Below are 22,122 nucleotides of genomic sequence, written 5' to 3' on the forward strand. Positions count from 1 at the left end.
CTTTTTCAGTCCCCACCCACAGCATATGGAAGTTCCCAGGCTATGGGCTGAATCAGAGCCGAAGCTGCCGGCCTACACGGCAACTCCAGATCCTTAACCCACTAAGCAAGGCCAGAGACTGAACCGGCATCCTTATGGATACCGGTCAGTATTGTAACCTGCTGAGCCACAATGGGAACTCCCGGGAAGCTTCTTTATCCCTGTAGCCTAAGACTCCACCAAGAGATACCCAGCCCCCTTGGGTAGCACCAGCAGAAACCAACAAAAGCTCCAGTGGCACCAGATAAACCAAGCTGACCAAGATAACAATGCAAAATTGCTGAAAATTAAACTACCATTGAAATAATAGTTCACAAAAGTAGACCAAGACCCATGTGCTACCCATAAATAGGGTGATGCCTGCTAAAATAAAAGATTTAAATAGGTCCTAGCATCTCCTAACGTAATAGACAAAATGTCTAGGATATTATCAATCACCCATCCTACCAACAACTAAGAAAATCACAAACTAAATGAGAAAAGACAAGATGCTGTGATGAACCCTGCAAAGATTTTAAAGCAGCTATCTTATTTATTTTTATTTTTTGGCTTTTTTAGGTCCACACCTGTGGCATATGGAAGTTCCCGGGCTAGGGGTTGAATCAGAGCTGTAGCTGCCAGCCTACACCACAACCACAGCAATGCAGGATCCGAGCCATGTCTGCCACCTACACCACAGCTCACGGCAACGCCAGATACTTAACCCACTGAACGAGGCCAGAGATGGAACTTGCATCCTCATAGATTCTAGTCGGATTCATTTCTGCTGTGCCATAAAGGGAACTCCCTAAAGCAGGTATCTTAAAACTGCAACTAGGTTGTCAATTAGAAATCCTCTTGAAGTAAGTTAAAAAAGAGAAAATCTCAGCTAAGAAATGAGTTATAAAAAAGAACCAAATGGAAATTATAAAACTGAAAAATATCATAACAAGAATAAAAACTTAATGGGTAGGTTCAGTATTAAATTGGAGAAGACAGAAGACTCAGTGAACTTGAGAACAGAACAAGAGAACTCATCATTCAGAAAAAGAGAGAAAAATAGACTGGGAGAAGAAAAAAACCTCAAAGCCTGCAGGCCTGTGGGACAATAACAAAAGAGCCCAAACTTTGTATCATCAGAGTCTCATAAACAGGAGAGTGAGTAGGGCTGGAGTTGAAAAAGTATTTGAAGAAACATGGCTGAAACATCCCCAAATTTGGTGAAAGACACAAATTTGCAGACCAAAGAAGCTGAGCTAACCCCAAATAGGATAAAGTGCTAAATAGCAATAATTATCTTAAATGTAAGTGGTCTAAATATACCAGTAAAAAGATAGAGATGGGCAAAATTGATAAAAAATGCAACTCAACTACATTCTACTTATAAGAAACTCACTTCAGGAGTTCCTGTTGTGGCTCAGTAGCAGCAAACCCAACTAGCATCCACGAGGATGCAGGTTTGATCCCTGGCCTCGCTCAGTGGGTTAAGGATCCGGCATTGCTGTAAGCTGTGGTATAGGTCACAAACAGCTTGGATCTGATGTTGCTGTGGCTGTGGTATAGGTCAGCAGCTGCATCTCCAATTCTCCCCCTAGCCTGGGAACCTCCTTAGGCTGCGAGTAAGGCCCTAAAAAGACAAAAAAAGACAACCTGGGAGTTCCCTGGTGGCCAGAAGTTAAGGATTCTGTGTTGTCACTGCTGTGGCTCAGGTAACTGTTGTGGCATGGGTTCAACTCCTGACCCAGGAACGTCCACATGCTGAGGTGGGGGCCAAAAAATTAAATAAATAAGTAAATAATAAAAGCTTTTGCTTTACAGTGATGCTAGGAATTAGGTAAGAGCATAGTATCAAGACTATTGTAAATATGGAGTTCCTGTCATGGCTCAGTGGAAACGAACCCGACTACCATCTATGAGGACACAGGTTCGATCCCTGGCATCACTCAGTGGGTTAAGGACCCGGCATTGCCATGAGCCGTGGTGCAGGTCACAGAGGCAGCTCGGATCTGAGGTTGCTGTGGTTGTGGTGTAGGCCGGCAGCTGTAGCTCTGATTCGACCCCTAGTCTGGGAACCTCCATAAGCCATGGGTGAGGTCCTAAAAAGACAAAAAAAGACACACACACACACACACACACACACACCACACACACACAAAGGACTTGTAAATATAATGGAGTTTATTCTCAGATGCCTAAAGTCAGTTTTAGTCTATAATTATAAAATTTAATTATAAGGTTATTGACAGAAAACAAATACCAAACAGCACCCAAGCCTGCTTGTTAGTGTCAGGCTCCAGAATAAAATAAAAACACCATATAACGCATTTCAGCAAAATAATTTTATTTCAAACACATGGCAAACATATACATCCAACATGTACTTTTCTTACACATTTATTCACAGATGATTTCCAAACTACAACCGCCTTGCTTCTAAGCATGGACTAAAAGTTATTTTAATTGAGACATGAAAAATGCTTTTTTCCATGATCACATAATTGAATGGGTCACATCAGAATTTGATTAATTAGATAAGTTCTATAAATTTAAAGCTTTGAAAAACTACTACTTTGTGTCTAATGGTTTCAGACATGACATAAGATGCAGCAGATCAGCTGGTATTCCAGAGAAGTATCTTAGTTTTTCTGGTGATGGAACCACTTATCCACTGCAGTCAGAGAAAAGAAAAATAAATTAGAATCCCTGTTAAGAATCAAAATTATACCCAACAAATAACAATGAATAATATATTTGTTTCAATGATTCTGTGGATTACAGTAAAACAAACCTACATACATGCAAAGCTCCACTGCAGCAGAAACAGGTAATTTTTATTTTTGTCTTTTTTGGCCGCCTCATGGCATATGGAGTTCCTAGGCCAGGGATCAGATCCAAGTGCAGTGGGGACCTACAACCGCAGCTGTGGCAATGCCAGATCTTTCACCCTCTATGTCCTCCAGGGATTGAACCAGCGTCCCAGTGCTCCAGAGCCACTGCCTATGCCGTTGTGCCACAGCGAGAACTCCAAAACAGGTTACCACAGTGTTTTCTTTTGGGCTCCCTTATTCTTGATGCTGATCCCACACACAGGGGATTCTCACCAGAAGAACCTTACAGAGAATTCTAACATAGAAAGTTGGAGAGAACTCTTTTCTGGGTGAAGCAGCCTGTGGCCAGATGAGGATGCGGAGCCCAGCTTACTCCAATCTCCACAAGGCATCTACCCAGAACTCAGAGAACAGTGGGTCAGGGTTTGGAAACTGCTGTCACAGAGGGTGGCACTACAGGTGGTACCTACAGCCATCTTTCTTCCCACACATGCTATGAAACTCTATAAATGCTTCTCCCTGTCCTTCTCTTTCTCTGCATGTATGTGGTATATGTGACGTATCTACAGCTAGAGATGTAATTTTCCCACACGTATGCATGTTTAATGTAATTTTACTACAATATAGATCTTACCATCTGTTGGTATTGTGCAGGCAGATTCACATGGTGGTGGTAACTAAAATAAAATATTAAAATGTATTAGTCTAATCCCAGAAAAAGAAGCTAAAAAAGTATACTGACACAAAAACTGAAAGGAATCGAGTCAACTATACTCCAATAAAATTTTTTAAAATTTATTTTTTTGCTTTTTAGGGCCACACCCGTAGCATATGGATGTTCCCAGGCTAGGGGTCCAATTGGAGCTATAACCACTGGCCTACACCACAGCCACAGCAACGCGGGATCCGAGCCACGTCTGCGACCTACACCACAGCTCACAGCAACGCTGGATCCTTAACCCACAGCATGAGACCAAGGTTCAAACCCGCAACCCTATGGCTCCTAGTTGGGTCTGTTTCTGCTGCGCCATGATGGGAACTCCTTTTTTTTTTTTTAATTTTTTTTTTTTTTAAAAGCCTAAGCTTTTCTTACTATTAAAAAAAAAATCTGAACAGACAACTACCCCAATTTTTAGGTTCTAAAAAAAAGTATGTCAGAAAGACAAATACCGTATGATATCACTTATATCCAGAGTCTAATATATGGCACAAACGAACCTATCTACAGAAAAGAAACAAACTCATGGACTTGGAGAACAGACTTGTGGTTGTGGAGGGGGAGGGAGTGGGATGGACTGGGAGTCTGGGGTTAATAGATGCAAACTATTCCACTTAGAGTGGATAAGCAATGAGATCCTGCTGTATAGCACAGGGAACTCTATCTAGTCGCTTGTGATGGAACATGATGGAGGATGCACCATAATATGCATACTGGACATCCTCAAATATTTATTGAAAGTACTTTCCCTCCCCAGTCAATACCATACTTTTTAGCCACCAGGTATGTTCTTCTTGAAGGAAAACTGTACTTACAGCATCCACAATGGCTTTGGCAGCATCAGGATCACACTGGAAGGGGCTCTCGGACACGGTGGTATTCATGCTATTGAACAAAGTGAAAGCCGTCACACGTCACAGTAACAAAAACTTCTCTCTTGCTAAAAATCCCAAATTAACGGTGGCAGGCAAGATGAGATTCAAGTTTGGCTTAGTGTAAAGCTTTCTTGCCTATATTCAATATGTAATTATTTATTTGGGCAAGGTACAGCTATTTTTGTGGTCAATTTTACTTGAATACTTTAAGTTCAGATTTCAAAAGCTGTGATTGATGTTTTGTAATGCTCACTCAAATAGCTAAGAAATTTGCAAATTAAAACGAGAAACAGACCCTTCCTAACTAAATAAAATGAAAAATTCAGTTTCTGTAAGTGCTGATATCTGAGATGGACACTCCTGGCAGGAGTAACACCTGGTTCAATACTCCCGAAAAATAACCTGGTAAAATGTGCCCATGACCTTTTAAAAAGTATATATGCTTTCCACCTCTCCAAACTCAGAAATTTAAACAATGACGTACAAATGTTCAATATATATAATTTCACTATTAATAATAGTGAGGGAGTTCCCTGGTGGCCTAATGGTTAGGACTCAGTGCTTTCACTGCTGTGCCCCAGGGTTCAATCCTTGGTGTGGGAATAGAGATCCCATATCAAGACGGTGCACCCAGCGGCCAATAAAAAGAAAAAGTTAAAAAATAGTGAAAAGCTAGAAGTAACCAAAATATCCAACAACAGAGATAATGAAAAATTATTATCCATCAGATGGAATATCATACAGTTGGAATGTTATATATCATAAAAATATTGTATAATGGGAGTTCCTTTTATGACTCAGTGGAAATGAATCTGACTAGTATCCATGAGACCAGAGGTTTGATTCCTGGCCTCACTCAGTGGCTTAAGGATCTGGCATTGGATCTGGTGGCTCGGATCTGGTGTTGGCTATGGCTGTGGCGTAGGCCAGCGGCTACAGCTCTGATTAGACCCTTAGCCTGGGAAACTTCAAATGCCATGGGTGTGGCCCTAAGAAGAAAACAAAAAAAAATTATATAATGACATAAAGAAATGCTTAGAGTATTAATTTTTAAACCATAAAATAAATTGTATATATATGATCCTAATTATTTTTGAAAATATTATACATGCACACAAAGGATTGCTAAAAGAATGTTATTAACAATAGAAAAACTGTGATTAAAGGGTTTTTTTTGTCTTTTTGGGGCTGCACTTGCCACTTATGGAAGTTCCCAGGCTATGGGTTGAAGCAGAGCTGTGTAGCTGCTGGCCTATGCCACAGCCACAGCAATGTGGGATCCAAGCTGCAAGTGCGACCTATACCACAGCTCACAGCAATGCCGGATCCTTAACTCACTGAGCGAGGCCAGGGATCAAACCCGCAACCTCATGGTTCCACTAAGCAATGATGGGAGCTCTGAAACTTATTTTTAAATGTGATATAAACTGTTCTATTATAATGGATATGCTTAACTATTACATTTTGGTTGTTTCTAACCTTTTGCTATTATGACACTGCAATGAATATCCTGGTTAACTTTGGGGACTATATCTATATGATACATTACCAGTAGTGATGTTAAAAGAAATACACGCATTTAACATTTTGGGACTGGGAGTTCCTGTTGTGGCACAGCAGAAACAAATCCGACTAGTATCCATGAGGACACGGGTTCGATCCCTGTCCTCGCTCAGTGGGTTGGGGAATCCAGCGTTGCCATAAGCTGTCGTGTAGGTCACAGATGCTGCTTATATCCTGCATTGCTGTGGTTGTAGTACAGGCTGGCAGCTGTTGCTCGGATTTAACTTCTAGCCTGGGAACTTCCATATGCTGCAGGTGTGGCCCTAAAAAGCAAAAAAAAAAAAAAAATAATAATAATAATAAAAAAATTGGAACTGAATATTGTCAAACTGCTCTTCACAAAGCTTGTACCCACTTTTAGTCTCACCAGCTACATATATATGCTCTTGCCATTCTAGGCTATCATCTAGTTTTTACTGTCTTTACTGAACTGCACTTTAAATTTCAAAGTGAGACCATACTTCTTATATGCAAACTTCCTTTTCCTATCTTTTTCTCCCCACTGAATTATTAGTCTTTCTTATCAACTTGAATAAGCTATTTATAAATTAAGGAATTTAGCCCTTTGTCATACGTTAAGGAAAAACTGTCTCCTGATACGTTAAAAAAATGTATCAAAAGTCAACCTTTCTTTTATGGATTTTGAGTTTGTCTTCTGTTTGGAAAGGTCGTCCTACTACATGCTAATAAATAAATTCACCTATACTTTTTCTAGAATTTTCTAACATTACAAGTTATCTGTTGGAAATTAAATACTGATGTAAGACAAGAGCTACAAACTCAAATGCCAGCAGCCAGTACCCAATTAACATGTGAGTATAAAGTAGCTATAGGTAAACTTGCTGGGTTGCTTGCACAGGACACTCGTGGAGCCCCTGTCTGGTTATAGCACCTTTTAAAAAATAAAACAGCCACAGCATGAGAGTGGTTGCTAGTGTGCATATCTGGTGTAAGGAATGTAAGAAGCAAGATAGAGATCTAGTTATATTTTCTTCCTAAATAGTTAGTTGGTCCAAACCACTTATTTAAATACCTTCTTTATTATAAACCAAATTCTCATACCTCTTTAGGTCCACTTTAGGTCTACCAAACTTTAACAGAACTGAATAATTTGACTTTCTTCTTCAACATCAATTATTAGTAAAACAATAGTACTAAACAATGCCAAAATAATTAATGCTCTTCCTCACCACCACCCTTATTTTTCAGAATTTCCCCCACTACTCTCACGTGCAATTTTTTTTCTAGATGAAACTGAATGTTATTCATGAACATAGTATACCTTTCCATACAACATCTCTTATATTCCTTTTTTTGATTTTGATTTTAGGGCTGCACCCTCGGCATATGGAAGTTCTCAGGCTAGGGGTCGAATCGAAACCACAGCTGCCAGCCTACACCACAGCCATAGCAACACAACATCCGAGCCACATCTGCAACCTCCACTACAGCTACCAGAATGCCAGATCCTTAATCCACTGAGCAAGGCCAGGAATTGAACCCGCATCCTCATGGATCCTAGCGAGGTCTGTTACCACGGAGCCACAATGGGAACTCCAACATCTCTCATATTTCTCAATAGAGTCTTGAAGTTTTCTTCTGGGTCCTTCAGATTTCTTGTTTATACTTTTTCTAAATACTATTCTAAATGGGATCCTTTCCTCTATTAGAGTTTCTGTTACAGTTTGTTTCGAAAGCTAGCAATGTACATATACACTCATTCTGTAATCATTCACCTTGCTGAATTCTCTTTTCCAAGGTTTTCTAGATATGCAATCATTTCATCTGCAACAATTTGCTCCCCCTTTTCCAATACTCCTGCATCTTATTTCTTTCTCTTATTTACTTTATCAACTAGTATTTTCAGAACAACACTAGTTAAGTGGTGATAGGGAGTACTTTCTTATAATCTTTAAAAGAGGAGGTATTTTGTACAAAAAAATGTGCCAGAGCCAGACAGACTTGGATGCAAGTTCTAAATTCAGAGCACTTACTATGGTGTGAATCTGTTTAAGTTTAATCTCCCTGCATCTCTGTTGCACGCTTGGCAAATGTTAACTGCTCAATTGATATTAGCTGTTACTAGTGGTAGTTAAGTCAATGTGCATGGTAGATCCTAATTTAGTTGTGTTGAATCTTACATATTTAGATCAAAGAATACCAACCCTTGCACCCAACCTGATAATAACCATCCCATTCTGAGTACCCTGATGCTGGCAGCCTTTCCCAATTCCCCTTACAAAGGTCTAATCTCACCGTCCCCTTTATAGTTTTAGTTTGTACTTATTCAGGGAAAATCTCCTGGCACTTTTCAGTTGTTTATGTAGCTAAGCTACCTTCTGTAAAGGAAAAAAAAAAATGTTGCCTGCCATTCCTGTTCTACAAGGATCAAGCCATAAGCCTCAGCAGTCACCCACCAACAATGCACCCTGAGGGGAATTCAGGATGAAGAAAAAGAGGAAACATTTAGATATACTGGCCCCGACATCAATAAGATGCATATCTAAGAAAAAATTTCAAATGAGCCCAGGTTCTTGACTCTTCCCATACACAGAAAAGCTTTTTTTTTTTTTTTTTTTTTTTGTCTTTTCTAGGGCTGCACCCGTGGCATATGGAGGTTCCCAGGCTAGGGGTCTAATCAGAGCTACAGCTGATGCCTACGCCAGAGCCAGAGCCACAGCAATGTGGGATCCAAGCCGTGTCTGTGACCTACACCACAGCCCATGGCAACACAGGATCCTTAATCCACTGAGCACGACCAGGGATCGAACCTGCAATCTCATCGTTCCTAGTTGGATTCATTAACCACTGAGCCACGACGGGAACTCCTCTTTTTTCTTTTTTTTTTTGACTGCAGCCACTGAATAGGGAAGTTCCCAGGTGAAGCGAGCGATCACACCTGCACTGCAGTTGCGGCCTGCCCCACAGATGCATCAACGCCGAACCTTTAACCTCCCTGAGCCACAAGGTAACTGTCTAAAATTATTAACTCGAGATGTCTCTTCTTTTTCAGTAGCAGTATTATTTTTATGCTTGACTACATGTTTTCTCAGCAAAAAAAGTTCCCATATATCCTGGCTCCTCCCTTGCCTCTCTGGAGCAGTTCCTCCGAGCCACCCGAGAGGCTGTCTTACAGATTATAGTTCTCAGTAAGGCCCTCAAATAAAACATAACTCGCAACTTTTATATTGTGCCTTTTTCTTTCAGTTGACACTTCCTATTGACTAAGCACTGACAAAACCAGTTCTCTCTTTCCTCTGTGAATATAATGGTACAGTGTGTTATGGTTACTAAAACCTTAGGAGCAAGCAGGTCTGCTTCGTGTGTTAAACATACAGAAAAGAGTTAATGCTTACCAACTGATTCCTTTTCCATCAGTTTTCTTTGTCACTAATGCTCTCCAATAGTCATGAGTGCTTTTAATAATATCAACTGCAAAGTCCTATAATTCGAAGAGATATTAATTAGAATGGTAGATATGTGTTTCTTATTATCACAATTTTTCCTAAGCTTGATAAGCTCTGTTTTGAATTACTTCCTTGTATCAAAAATGGAAGAATCCTTTTATTATTATTAGTCCTTTTTGTCTTTTTAGGGCTGCATATGCAGCACATGGAGGTTCCCAGGCTAGAGGTCCAATCCAAGCTGTAGACACCAGCCTACACCAGAGCCTCAGCAATGCAGGATCCGAGCCAAGTCTGAGACCTATACCACAGCTCACGGCAACGCCAGATCCTTAACCCACTGAGTGAGGCCAGGGATTGAACCCACGTCCTCATGGATGCTAATCAGGTTTGTTAACCTCTGAGCCACGACAGGAACTCCCAAAAATGGAAGAATACTTTTAAATGAATAAATCAACATCAAGGCTGTCTTATGTCTTGAGACATCTGTTTTATGATCATATAGTCTTTAGATGATAACAATATGGTTATTAAAAGTTCCTATACAAATAAACCCTAAAGCTACCGTTCTGAGTGACACATTACCTTATCTTTAAATTCTGCATTGAAAGCAAACTGGTTCTCAGGTTTTCCATCGGGGACCTTGTACCTCCGAAACCAGTCCACAGTAGCTTCCAGGTAGCCAGGTTTCAGCCGCTTGACATCATTAATATCTAAGAAGGGAATAAGCAGGTGGCAAGAGGAATATGTAATGATTTACGCATTCAATGAAAAAGTCAAGTACTCACTTGGAGAGAGCTGTGGTATAGATTACCAAAAAAGTTCAACATAATGGGAGAGCTAACACCTTGTTGAGAAGAGAACACATATACACATGAAGAGGAAATCATCTAGTGTCTTAGACTAGCTCTTACCTCAAGTACAATCAAGTACCACAGTAACTTTGATTAGGAAAGAGGAGGGAGAAATGACTGGAGGCTACATAATGACAGACTAATTTGGCAAGTGTATGTAACTTCTAAGAGAAGGAAAGAAGATACTAAAAGACAGGCTGAAGCTGTACTGAGAGGACCATACCCCACCTACATACTAACAAAAGACAAGAAAAATGCATTACACTTATTCATTGATAGGTTACATATTAAACATGACCAGGCTTTTCTCACTGTACAATACAGGCATTCAATATCACAATACGTTAGTTCAGGCCAACGGCAAAAAAAAAAAAAAAAAAAAAAAAAAAAAAAAAAGGGTCCCATGTAAAAAAACTTAAAAGTTTCTGTACAGCCAACAATGTCATCAAACTCAACTTTAAATAACCAAACTGCTGCTCCATGCAAACAAATAGAAGATGTAAGTGAAAAAAAAAAAAAAAAAAAAATCCATCAGGAAAAGTGTAATTGGAAGGAGGAAATACATTCAATAACAGCTTATTTATATTTTGGTAAAATAACTTTGCTTACGTCCAATTCATACTCTACTTAGTTAAAGAATATCATTAATTTTATTATCAGGGTACCACTAAAAGTATGGAAAGTTTGAACTCCTCTATTGTGGTAAGTGCAAAGATGTTGTCTCTTGCATAAGAAATCCCAAATTCTAATCTGGCTATCTAAATCAGATACCTTACTTAGTCCCAAGAACCCAATGGATGAATCACAACCCTGTCCTCTACAGTTCTGAGGCTGCCACCTTTTAAGTGACACAGAAGCCATGGGATTTCTCTGGAGAAACACCCAATCTTTGACATATACACCTTATGAATGCATCTGATAACATGAAAGATGAAGGGGTAAATACAGCCTCAAAGCTCACCAAGGCTCCTGTACACCAGTCCCTTTAGAGTGGTTGCATCTTTGGAGTCCATGAAACACTCTTGTTCTTTTTGTCTTTTTAGGGCCACAGCCATGGCATATGGAAGTTTCCAGGCTAGGGATCAAACCAGAGCTATAGCTGCCGGCCTACCTCACAGGCACAGCAACATCAGATCTGAGCCACATCTGCCACCTACACCACAGCTCAAGACAACACCAGATCCTTAACCCACTGAGCGAGGCCAGGGGTCAAACCTGAGGCCTCATGGATACTAGTCGGATTCGTTACCTCTGAGCCACGATGGAAACTCCCACTCTTTTCTAACCCTGGTTGAGCAGGTGATATGAGATACAGGAGTTATTGGCAGGTGCACATGAAGTCTTCCGCCACCAGTGTAAGGTGCCCGTCTTCAGAGAGCACTGCAGCAGGTACTTCCAAAGCACCAGAACACAACTCCAGGTTTAAGTGTCATTACAGAATCTCAAGGACAGAAAACAAAACTTCGAAGCCCACTGGACACCGACTTAAAGTGTTCTTCCCAATGTCTGAAATGTAGCCATCAGCCCTGTAACATCTACAGAATTGTTTTAGTGTTTACAGCCAAATATACTGGGCTCACACAGTTTTAGGGCCTTCTCAGTAGCACTGCATCCCATTAATCATTCTTTTCTTTTCTTTTCTTTTTTCTTTGTCTTTTTAGGGTCGCACCCACGGCAAATGGGGGTTCCCGAGCTAGGGGTCGAATAGGAGCTGTAGCCGTTGGCCTACACCACAGCCATAGCAACAGGGGATCCGAGCCGTGTCTACGACCTACACCACAGCTCACGGCAACGCGGGGTCCTTAACCGACTGAGCGAGGCCAGGGATCAAACCTGCGTCCTCATGGATACTAGTCAGATTCGTTTCCACTGAGTCATGACAGGCACTCCCCCATTAATCATTCCCTTGAAACATTCTGGTTGCCACTGTTCCCCAATAAACTCCTAATTTTAGAATGGTTTCAGATGTAGAACTGAGAAGCTGTGGAGATACTACAGATAGTTTCCAGATACCCTACATTTGCTTTCCCGTTACTAGCATCTTACAGAAGCATGGTACATTTGTCACAATTAATGAACCAATATCAATACATGATTATTAACTACCATCCCTTTCTATGCCAGGATCCCATCCAGATCCCCCATTATATTTAGTCCTCGTGTCTCCTTATTTTGATGACCATGACTGTTGTGAGAGGTCAGGCATTTTGCAGGATGCTGCCCTGTTGGGACGTGTCTTCCTTTTCTCAAGATTAGACTAGGTTTGGGGGAGGAAGACCACAGAGGTAAAATGCCCTTCAAAAAACGTCATTTCAAGAGTACATGCTCTCAAGACAACTCTTTTCACTGTGGATGCTGACCTGGGCCGCCTGGCTGAGGTACTGCCTGTCAGGTTTCTCTGCCGCAGTAATTCTCCCCACCTGCCACTTTCCATAGCAGACTCTGGAAGAAGTCACTGCAGAGCCCACACTTCAGAGAAGATGAATGCAATAACTAGATATATGAATTAGATCATTAACTAGGGGCAAAGTTAATAGAAAAATAGTAGAGATAAGTTAACACAGAGTTACAAAGTTACAGCTTTTTTTTTGACAATGAAATTATAGCACTAACCCATACAGTTATGGTCAGTTGATTTTCAATAGTGGTGCCAAGACAATACAGTGGGGGAAAGAACAGTCATTTCAACAAGGAGTGCTGGGACACAACTGGATATCCATCGGCAAGAGACTAACGCTAGACTCTTACTTTACACCCTATACAAAAATTAACTCAAAATAAATGAAAGACCTAAATGGAAGAGCTAAATTTTATAAAATTCTTAGAAGGAAACATAACTGTAAATCTTTGTGACCTTGGATTAGTCAACAGTTTCTTAAACATGACACCCAAAGCACAAGCAATAGAAGAAAAAAATTAGACTACATCAAAATGAAAATGTGGTGCTTCAGAGTTCCTGTCGTGACTCAGTGGAAACAAATCTGACTGGCATCCATGAGGACACAAGTTCAATCCCTGGCCTTGCTCAGTGGTTAAGGATCCAGCGTTGCCGTGAGCTGTGGTATAAGTCGCAGACGAGGCGTGGATCCCGTGTTGTTGTGGCTGTGGTGTAGGCTGGCAGCTGCAGCTCTGATTTGACCCCTAGACTGGGAACTTGCATATGTCATGGGTGTGGCCCTAAAAAGAAAAAGAAAAAACAAAAACAAAAACAAAAGAAAATGCAGTCAAATCACATATCTGATAAAGATCTGGTATCCAAAACATATAAAGTACTCTTACAACTCAAAAATAAAAAGACACACTCCACTAGAATGGCTATAATAAAAAAGAGAGCTAACAGTAAGTACTGGCATGGAGATGGAAAAATTGGAACCCTTACGCACTGCCAGCAGGACTGCAATTAACAGCTGCCTTGGACAAAGTCTGGCAGTTCCTCAAAGGCTAAGCCTGAGGGCTACCATATGACTCAGGATCTCCATTCCTGGGGATTCACACCCAAGAGGATTAAAAACACAAATCCACATAAAAACTTGTACAGGAATGTTCACAGCAGCAGTGTTATTCCTAATAGCCAAAAACAACCCAAATGTCCATCAACAGATGAAAGGATACACAAAATGTGATAAGATGTCCATAAACAATACAACTCCAGCCATTAAAAAAAAAAAAAAAAAAAAAAAAAAAGCGTACCAGTAACTGCTATAACATGAGTGAATCCAGCAAATCTTAAACTAAGTAAAAGAAACCCGACACAAAGGCCACATATTTTACAGTTCTATGTATATTAAATATCCAGAACAGGCAAATTCATAGAGACAGAAAGCAGATTCATGGCCGTCAGGGTCTGGGAGGATGAGGCAACAGGGAGTGACTGTGGGACCCTTTAAAATGTTCTGGAATGAGACAGTGGTGATGTCTGTACAACATGGTGAATGTACTAAATGCTACTGAATTGTACACTTTAAAATAGTTAAAAAGGTGAATTTTATATTAACTTTACCACCAAAAAAGGGGAGAATGAAGTACTGATACATGTTACAATGTGGATGAACCTTAAAACAATATGCTAAGTGAAAGAAGCCAGATTCCGTGTGATCCCATTTATGTGAAATGTTCAGAACAGGTAAATCCATAAAGACAATAGCAGACTGGTAGTTGCCAGGGACTGAGGGAAGTGGGTCTTGGGAGTGACTGCTAATGGAAGAGTGGTGAAAATGTTCTAGAATTAGAAAATGACGGTATCCAAAACCATAGACTTGTACACTTTAAAATGGTGTACACATTATATCTTATTAAAAAACACATTTTATCTCAGTTAAAAAACATGCACATTATATCTTAATTAAAAAACTTTTTAAGAGAGGGAGTTCCCTTCGTGGCTCAGCAGCTAACAAACCCAACTAGGACCCATGAGGATTCCGGTTCTATTCCTGGGCCTCACTCAGTGGGTTAAGGATCCCGCGTTGCTGTGGCTGTGGTGCAGGTCAGCAGCTGCAGCTCTGATTCCACCCCTAGCCTGGGAACTTCCATATGCCTGGGAACTTGTGCGGCCCTTTCAAGCAAAAATAAATAAATAAATAAATAAAAATTAAAAAATTTTAAGATAAATAAACATGGAGCAACTAAGTGTTAGCATGTGGGGAAGGAACGAGGAGAACAGGAAACACAAACTACTAGATGTTTTCTTTCCTGGAATGAAGGAGAAAGTTCACTTAGTGAACCAGAGGAGCTCAGGAGCAGAAACAACAATGTCTTCAAATGCTTTGTTCCTCCAGCCTTTCACGGTTTGAAGGGCATGGCCTTCTAAGTGTCACTACAGGTTAAGTTTGGTGCTGTGTAAAATTTAGGTATAAAGACTTCAGACCTTACAAATTTTCTTACCATTGTAATTGGCTGCATCCGGATCATCCACGTTAATGGCAATGACTTTCCAGTCGGTTTCGCCTTCATCGATCATTGCCAATATGCCCAGAACTTTCACCCTGATTATTTCCCCTCTGGCACATACCTGAGAAGCAAACACCACAGCTGGGTCAATACTACAGAAGGAAACTTTGGAAGAAAAGCTTAACTTGGTGGATAATAGGGAACGAGGATGACGCCAAGTTTCTGCAAACTTACCTTAAGGCTGTTCCTTTAAGCAATTTTTTTTTTTTTTAAATGGCCGCACTTGTGGCCTATGGAAATTCCCAGGCTAGGGATTGAATCCAAGCCCCAGCTGTGACCTATGCTGCAAGTGCAGCAATATCAGATCCTTAACCCACTGGCCAGGCTGAGGATGGAACCGGTGCTGCCACAGAGACAAACCAGATCATTAATTCACTGCACCACAGTGGGAACTCCTAAGCCTTTTTTTTTTTTTGTCTTTTTGCCTTTTCTAGGGCCGCTCCCTCGGGCTAGGGGTCCAATCGGAGCTGTAGCTGCCGGCCTACGCCAGAGCCACAGCAACTCAGGATCCAAGCCGCGTTTGCGACCTACATCACAGCTCACGGCAATGCCGGGTCCTTAATCTACTGAGCAAGGGCAGAGATCAAACCCGAAACCTCATGGTTCCTAGTCGGATTCGTTAACCACTGCGCCAAGACGGGAACTCCCCTAAGCAATTTTTAAAAAGCTCAACAAAGTGGAGTTCCTGTTGTGGCTCAGCAGGTTAAGAACCCGACTAGTATCCATGAGGATGTGGATTCGATCCCTGGCCTCACTCAGTGGGTTAGGGATCTGGGGTTTCCGCAAGCTGCGGCATAGGTTACAGATGTGTCTTGGATCCTGCATGGTCTTTTTAGGGCCACACCTGCAGAATATGGAGGTTCCCAGGCTAGGGGTCAAATGGGAGCTGCAGCCACAGCAACGACAGATCCGAGTTGAGTCTGTGATCTACACCATAGCTCACGGTAATGTCGGATCGTTAACCCACTAAGGGTGGCCAGGGATTGACTCTGCATCCTCATAGATACTAAACAGATTCATTTCTGCTGAGCCACGACAGGAACTCCTAGAGCCACCCTACTGGATAGAGGAATTCCTACCATAAATCTCCAACTCGTGAGGGCACTTGGCTTGGGACAATTCACTGGTCACTCCAAATCCTTCAACAAGGTTTGCCTTGTTGCCTCCTGGTACCCTTCATCTACTGCCTACTCACCTGCCTTCAGAAGCGATGCACAACATCTCCAGTTCTCCGCCCCCCATGCATATACACACTTTTGAATGCTTAGAATGGATTGGAAGCTTTTAATTTATCACCCAAAGAGGCACTATTTCACTCATATTCATATATTTTATTTACAATGTTTTTAAAAGTATGAACTTTGTATATTTCATTGATACCATCTCAACACTAAAGAAAAGTATTTCAGGAGTTCCCATTGTGGCATAGCAGAAACAAATCTGACTAGAAACCCACATGAGGTTGCAGGTTTGATCCCTGGCCTTGCTCAGTGGGTTAAGGATCCAGCGTTGCTGTGAGCTGTGGTGTAGGTTGCAGATGCAGCTCAGATCTACTGTGGCTGTGGCTGTGGTGTAGGCCAGCAGCTGTAGCTATGCTTATAGACCCCTAGCCTGGGAACTTCCATATGCCACGGGAGCGGCCCTAAAAAGCAAAAAAAAAAAAAGAAAGGAAAAGTATTTTAGATTACATTACCTTGCTTCCAATTTCACACACATCAATTGGGTCATTGTCACCACAACAGCCAGTGTGTTTGTCACTGTGTCCTGGGTCTTCCCAAGTCTGGAAAAAAAATAAATAAATAAAAGGAGACTTAGAGAATAACATTCCTATACATGCTAAGGACAAAGTGGACCCTGTTGGTTTTAAAAAATAACATTCTGTGATCTTTCTGCAAAAATATGAATCTTCAAGCTATTTATTCTCATTTAAAAATCAGTTATTCACACAATAATCTTAATTAAAGACTATTTTAAGCAAACAAATTCCAACCGTCTAATAACTGAGACAATATACAAACACAAATGTAGACCCATATGTTTACTTTAAAAATATTTTAAAAGAAAACTTTCGATGCACTCTTGGTACTTACTATCTTCTGCTAACTAGATTTTGTTTGAAAGAAGTTTCTGAAGCAGAGGTAGGTAGGGGGTGATATTAAAATGGAAATGATGTGTCCTGATGGCAGAAGTGTCATTGCTGACCGGAGCCAAGAGTAAAAAGTTGAATCGGGATTTTCTAAAGCTTTAAACCTCAAGACAGAGGCCTTGGAGAGGCTCTTACAGAAGAAGAGATGGCTGTGTTTGCCAGGAAGTTAGGTTTAAAGTGTGGCTGTTGTTTTGGTTCTTTTCTCTCCCAATCCAGAACATATTTCTTGGATTTGTTTGCTTACTCAGCTGGAGTAAAGGCAAAAAGATCAAAGTAGGAGTCCTGTCATGGCTCAGTGGAAACGAATCTGACTAGCATCTATGAGGGTATGGGTTTGATCCCTGGCCTCGCTCAGTGGCTTAAGGATCTGGCGTTGCCATGAGCTGAGGTGTAGGTCGAAGACATCGCTTAGATCTGGTGTTGCTGTGGCTGTGATGTAGGCTGGTGGCTGTACCTCCAATTAGACCCCTAGCTTGGGAGCCTCCATATGCCGCGGATGAGGCCCTAAAAAAACAAAAAGGAAAAAAAAAAAAAAGATCAAAGTGAGGAGGGGGGTGGATGGAACTAGAGATTCTCGTACTAAGTGAAGTAAGTCAGAAAGAGAAAGACAGATACCATATGCTATCACTCACATGTGGAATCTAAAATATGGCACAAATGAACCTATCTACAAAACAGAAATAGATTCTTGGACATGGAGAACAGACTGCGGTTGCCAAGGGGGAGGGTGGAGGAAGGGGGATGGATCGGGAGTTTGGGGTTAGTAGATGCCAACTATTGCATTTAGAAAGGTAAATAATGAAATTCTACTGTACAGCACAGGGAACTATAGTCAGTCTCTTGGGATAGACCATGATGGAAGATAGTATAAGAAAAAGAATGTGTATATATATGTATGACGAGGTCGCTCTGCCGTACAGCAGAAATTTACTCAACACTGTAAATCAACTATACCTTAATTAAAAATAAATTTAAAAAAGTGAAGGGGGAAAAGGAAGACCAGCTCCAATAAAGCCAGGTCCAACCTATAGAAGAATAAGCATTTCAGCAATGTTTTCCCAGAGGGACACATTTCAGGCTAGACAGTAAATCAATTGAAGCACAAGGTGAAGTGCTATAATGAAAGCAAACAACTTTATGATGACCTGGCAAGTTAGATGAATTTGACCTATGTTTTGGTAACCTGTGGACTGTTTCATAGTAGATTCCACTTAATAGACTTAATGGTCAATAAAAACGAACCCTTTATCAATGGAAAGAAAACTAATTGAATATTTCATTTAAATCCATTTAGAAATTCTAAGCGTCACAGCACTAGCTTAGCCAAACCAGAATTAAATCTACACTGACTCGTAATAGACATAATTCTAGTGATCTTTCATTCGATTAGATAAGAACCTACTACACACTGGTTTTGTGTTGGGGGTAAGTTGGCCGACAATGCAGACATGCCCCTCCTCAAAGGCTGACTATTTAGGAAAACAGAATCCCCATTATTACTTTACCACAAAGAGCTTAGCACAGAGAAGAAGGACTAGGACCATAAAGATAAAAGTCAACAGCTGTTGGAACCGACATGAGCCAGGTACTCAATGCTTTATTTTTCAAAGCGCCACATGAGCTGTGTACTTATAGTATCTCAGGGGGATACAGCAACATTTCAGGAAGGAAGAAGCAGAGGCAAGGCAGGTAAGCTAGCAAGTGGCAAACCTGGGATTTGAACCCTAGTCTGTGCGGTGCCAAAAAGCAGTGCTTTTAAGCACTAGTCTACAAGGTCTTCCTTAATTTGCCACTGATTCTGTAAAGAAAGAACTGTGTAGTTTATAACTAGTCCATATAAAAAAGAAATATTTCAGAAAAGAACAAACTTTCAAATGTGAATTTAAACACTAAAATATTTACCTTTTAATTCATCCTGAAAATAAGTTATCCGAGGAAGTATTAACATGAGTTAATTACCCCTTATGTATAATCTACTATAACAAAAACTTTTTGAGGGTGTCTCAGTCTTTTTGACTGACAGTAATAGGTTAAATTTGTGTAAGCTAAAAAGTTTCCACAGAGACATACCTGAGGGATGGCACCATAGTTCCAAATATATCCTTTATAAGGGAACAAATTTGCAACGTAACGGAGTTTTCCCTTTTTCACATCTTGCTTAATTGGGTTTAAAGGGTCCTTTGTAGCAATCTGAAATTAAAGATTCTGAAATCATTATCACTTATATGTGGAACCTAAAATATGGCACAAGGGAACCTATCTACAAAACAGAAACAGACTCACAGACATAGAGAACAGACTTGTGGTTATCAAAGGGGAGAGGAGGGAGTGGGATGGACTGGGAGTTTGGGGTTAGTAGATGCAAACTCTTACATTTAAAGTGGGTAAGCAATGAGGTCCTACTGTATAGCACAGGGAACTCTATCCAATCTCCTGGGGTAGACCATGATGGAAAAGAATACATTAAAAAAAAAAAAGAATGTATTGGAGTTCCCGTTGTGGCCCAGCAGAAATGAATCTGATTAGGAACCATGAGGTTGTGGGTTTGATCCCTGGCTCACTCAGTGGGTTAAGGATCTAGTGTTGCCGTGGCTATGGTGTAGGCCGGCAGCTGTGGCTTCAATTCGACCCCTAGCCTGGTACCTTCCATATGCCGTGGGTGCAGCCCTAAAAAATTAAAAAAAAAAAAAAAAAAAAAGAATGTATACATAACTGAGTCACTTTGCTGCACAGCAGAAATTGGCATGACACTGTAAATCAACTATACTTTAATAATAAAAGTTAAAAATTAGGAGTTCCTGATGTGGCCCAGTGGGTTAAGAACCCGACTAGTATCCATGAGATGTGGGTTCAATCCCTGGCTCACTAAGTGGGTTAAGGATCCAGTACTGCCACAAGCTGCAGCATAGCTCACAGATGTGTAGGTTGCAGATGTGGCTCAGATCCAGTATTGCTGTGGCTGTGGTGCAGGCTGACAGCTGCAACTCCTAGCCTGGGAACTTCCATATGCCGCAGCTGCAGCCCTGAAAAGAAAAAAAAAAAAACTAAAAGGTTCAAATCACTGTATATTTGCATAAATTATGAAATGCACACTCCCTAGTTCCACTTAATGACATATTTTTATCCTAACACTTTTATAATTTAATATAAAAATTTCTCCATAATCAGTCTTTAAATGGAAAACTTACTTGATATGTTTAAGAAGGGAGAAAGAACACTTTGTAATTCTAGCAAGCAAAAACTAAAATCAGCTAGAATAAATCCCAACATTTGAGAAAATATCTAACTTCAGTTTTCCTTTAAAGCATTTAAAATTATTCAAATATTTGACAGTCTATTACATGAGAAGTGTTGCTACTGCCAAAAAACTGAAGTGATTAAAAAATGTTACAAATATCCATAACAAAAAGCCAAAGCTCTTAGGTGTCATCAGGAATAAATTAACAAAATGTGACAGAAATTCCAATAAAACTCTTTGTGGCTGAGGTGACTGGAGAAAGTCTGCTGACTACATGGAGGAGTCAAAGATACAATTAAAGGGAAGAGGACAGGAGTTCCCATTGCGGCTCAGCAGAAACAAACCCAACTATTAAACCGTGAGGATGTGGGTTCAAACCCTGGCCTTGCTCAGTGGATTAAAGATCTGGTGTTGCATGAGCTGTGGTGTAGGTTACAGATGTGGCTCAGATCTGGCACTGGTGTGACTGTGGTGTGGACGGGACGGGACGGCAGCTGCAGCTCCCATTTGACCCCTAGCCTGGGAACCTCCATATGCCGCAGGTGGAGCCCTTAAAACAAAGGGTGGGGGGGGGGGTTTGAGGACAGAAGAACAACAGGGCATTCTAGGCTTTGGGAATGCCAAAAGCAAAGGTTTGGGGAAGGAAAGTCTGTAGCACACCTGCAAATAATAAATGGTTAAATTCAGTTGGAGCACAAAGGGAAGACTGGCAGGCCATGGGGGGATACACCTGGAAAACAGACTGGGATTAGACAGAGGAAAACCTGAACTTTAGCTGTTTAACTCTTGAGCAAATCAGTGCAGCCAGATCAAAACTAACATCCTACACCTGACTATCAAAGGTGACACATACCTCCATCTTTGCATTTGACCAGCGTGGTACTTCAACCACCATGTGGAACACATCCTGAAACACACAGAGAAGGTGAGATGGGCAGGGGAGCTAACTTGTTGTCTTACTTCAAAGAGCATGCCCCAGTTCTTCCCAAATTAAACTGTTCATTGTATCAAATCTTTGAAGTCAAGGGTTTTTAACAAAATGCATCAGCATATAAAGTAGACTGATGGAAAAGAAAGAAAGTAAATATAGAAAGATAACTGTTGAATCAAAGTGGTGAGTATACGATCATTCACTGTATAATCTTTAAATTTTTTGTTTGTTTTAATGGACATAGTAAGTTTTTCACAATCAAATGTTAGGAGATGGAGTTCCCGTTGTTACCATCCATGAGATTGTGGGTTTGATCCCTGACCTTGATCAGTGGGTTAAGGATCTGGTGTGGCTGTGGCATAGGCTGGAAGCTGCAGCTCCAATTCAACCCCTGGCCTGGGAACTTCCATATGCTGCAGGTGTGGCCCTACAAAGGAAAAAACTGCAAAAAATTTTTTAAATGTTAGGAAGGTAGTGTGGAAAGGATGTTTCCATAGAGAAATGAAAATTTTAAACAGAGCAGAACTTTTTTTTTTTTTTTTTTTTTCATAGTAGAACTTTTATCTCTGAGGAAGGCCATCTTCAAAGCAGCCATCTCCA

General features: G+C 40.8%; 1 protein-coding gene across 1 annotated transcript in view; it reads right to left on the minus strand.

Annotated features, from left to right (window-relative positions):
- PPA1 (pyrophosphatase (inorganic) 1) overlaps window positions 2,341–22,122 on the minus strand; it is a 35,321-nt gene continuing 15,539 nt past the window's right edge. The window contains exons 3-11 of the mRNA XM_001925080.6: window positions 21,445–21,498; window positions 19,424–19,543; window positions 16,901–16,987; window positions 15,142–15,268; window positions 9,992–10,119; window positions 9,359–9,444; window positions 4,380–4,449; window positions 3,481–3,523; window positions 2,341–2,686 (exon numbers count right to left, since the gene is read on the minus strand). Of these exons, the coding sequence (XP_001925115.3) occupies window positions 2,655–2,686; window positions 3,481–3,523; window positions 4,380–4,449; window positions 9,359–9,444; window positions 9,992–10,119; window positions 15,142–15,268; window positions 16,901–16,987; window positions 19,424–19,543; window positions 21,445–21,498 (747 nt within the window). The 3' untranslated portion in view covers window positions 2,341–2,654. The remainder of the gene's footprint in view (window positions 2,687–3,480; window positions 3,524–4,379; window positions 4,450–9,358; window positions 9,445–9,991; window positions 10,120–15,141; window positions 15,269–16,900; window positions 16,988–19,423; window positions 19,544–21,444; window positions 21,499–22,122) is intronic.

Source organism: Sus scrofa, chromosome 14 (genome assembly GCF_000003025.6).
Source record: "Sus scrofa isolate TJ Tabasco breed Duroc chromosome 14, Sscrofa11.1, whole genome shotgun sequence".
NCBI lineage: Eukaryota > Metazoa > Chordata > Mammalia > Artiodactyla > Suidae > Sus > Sus scrofa.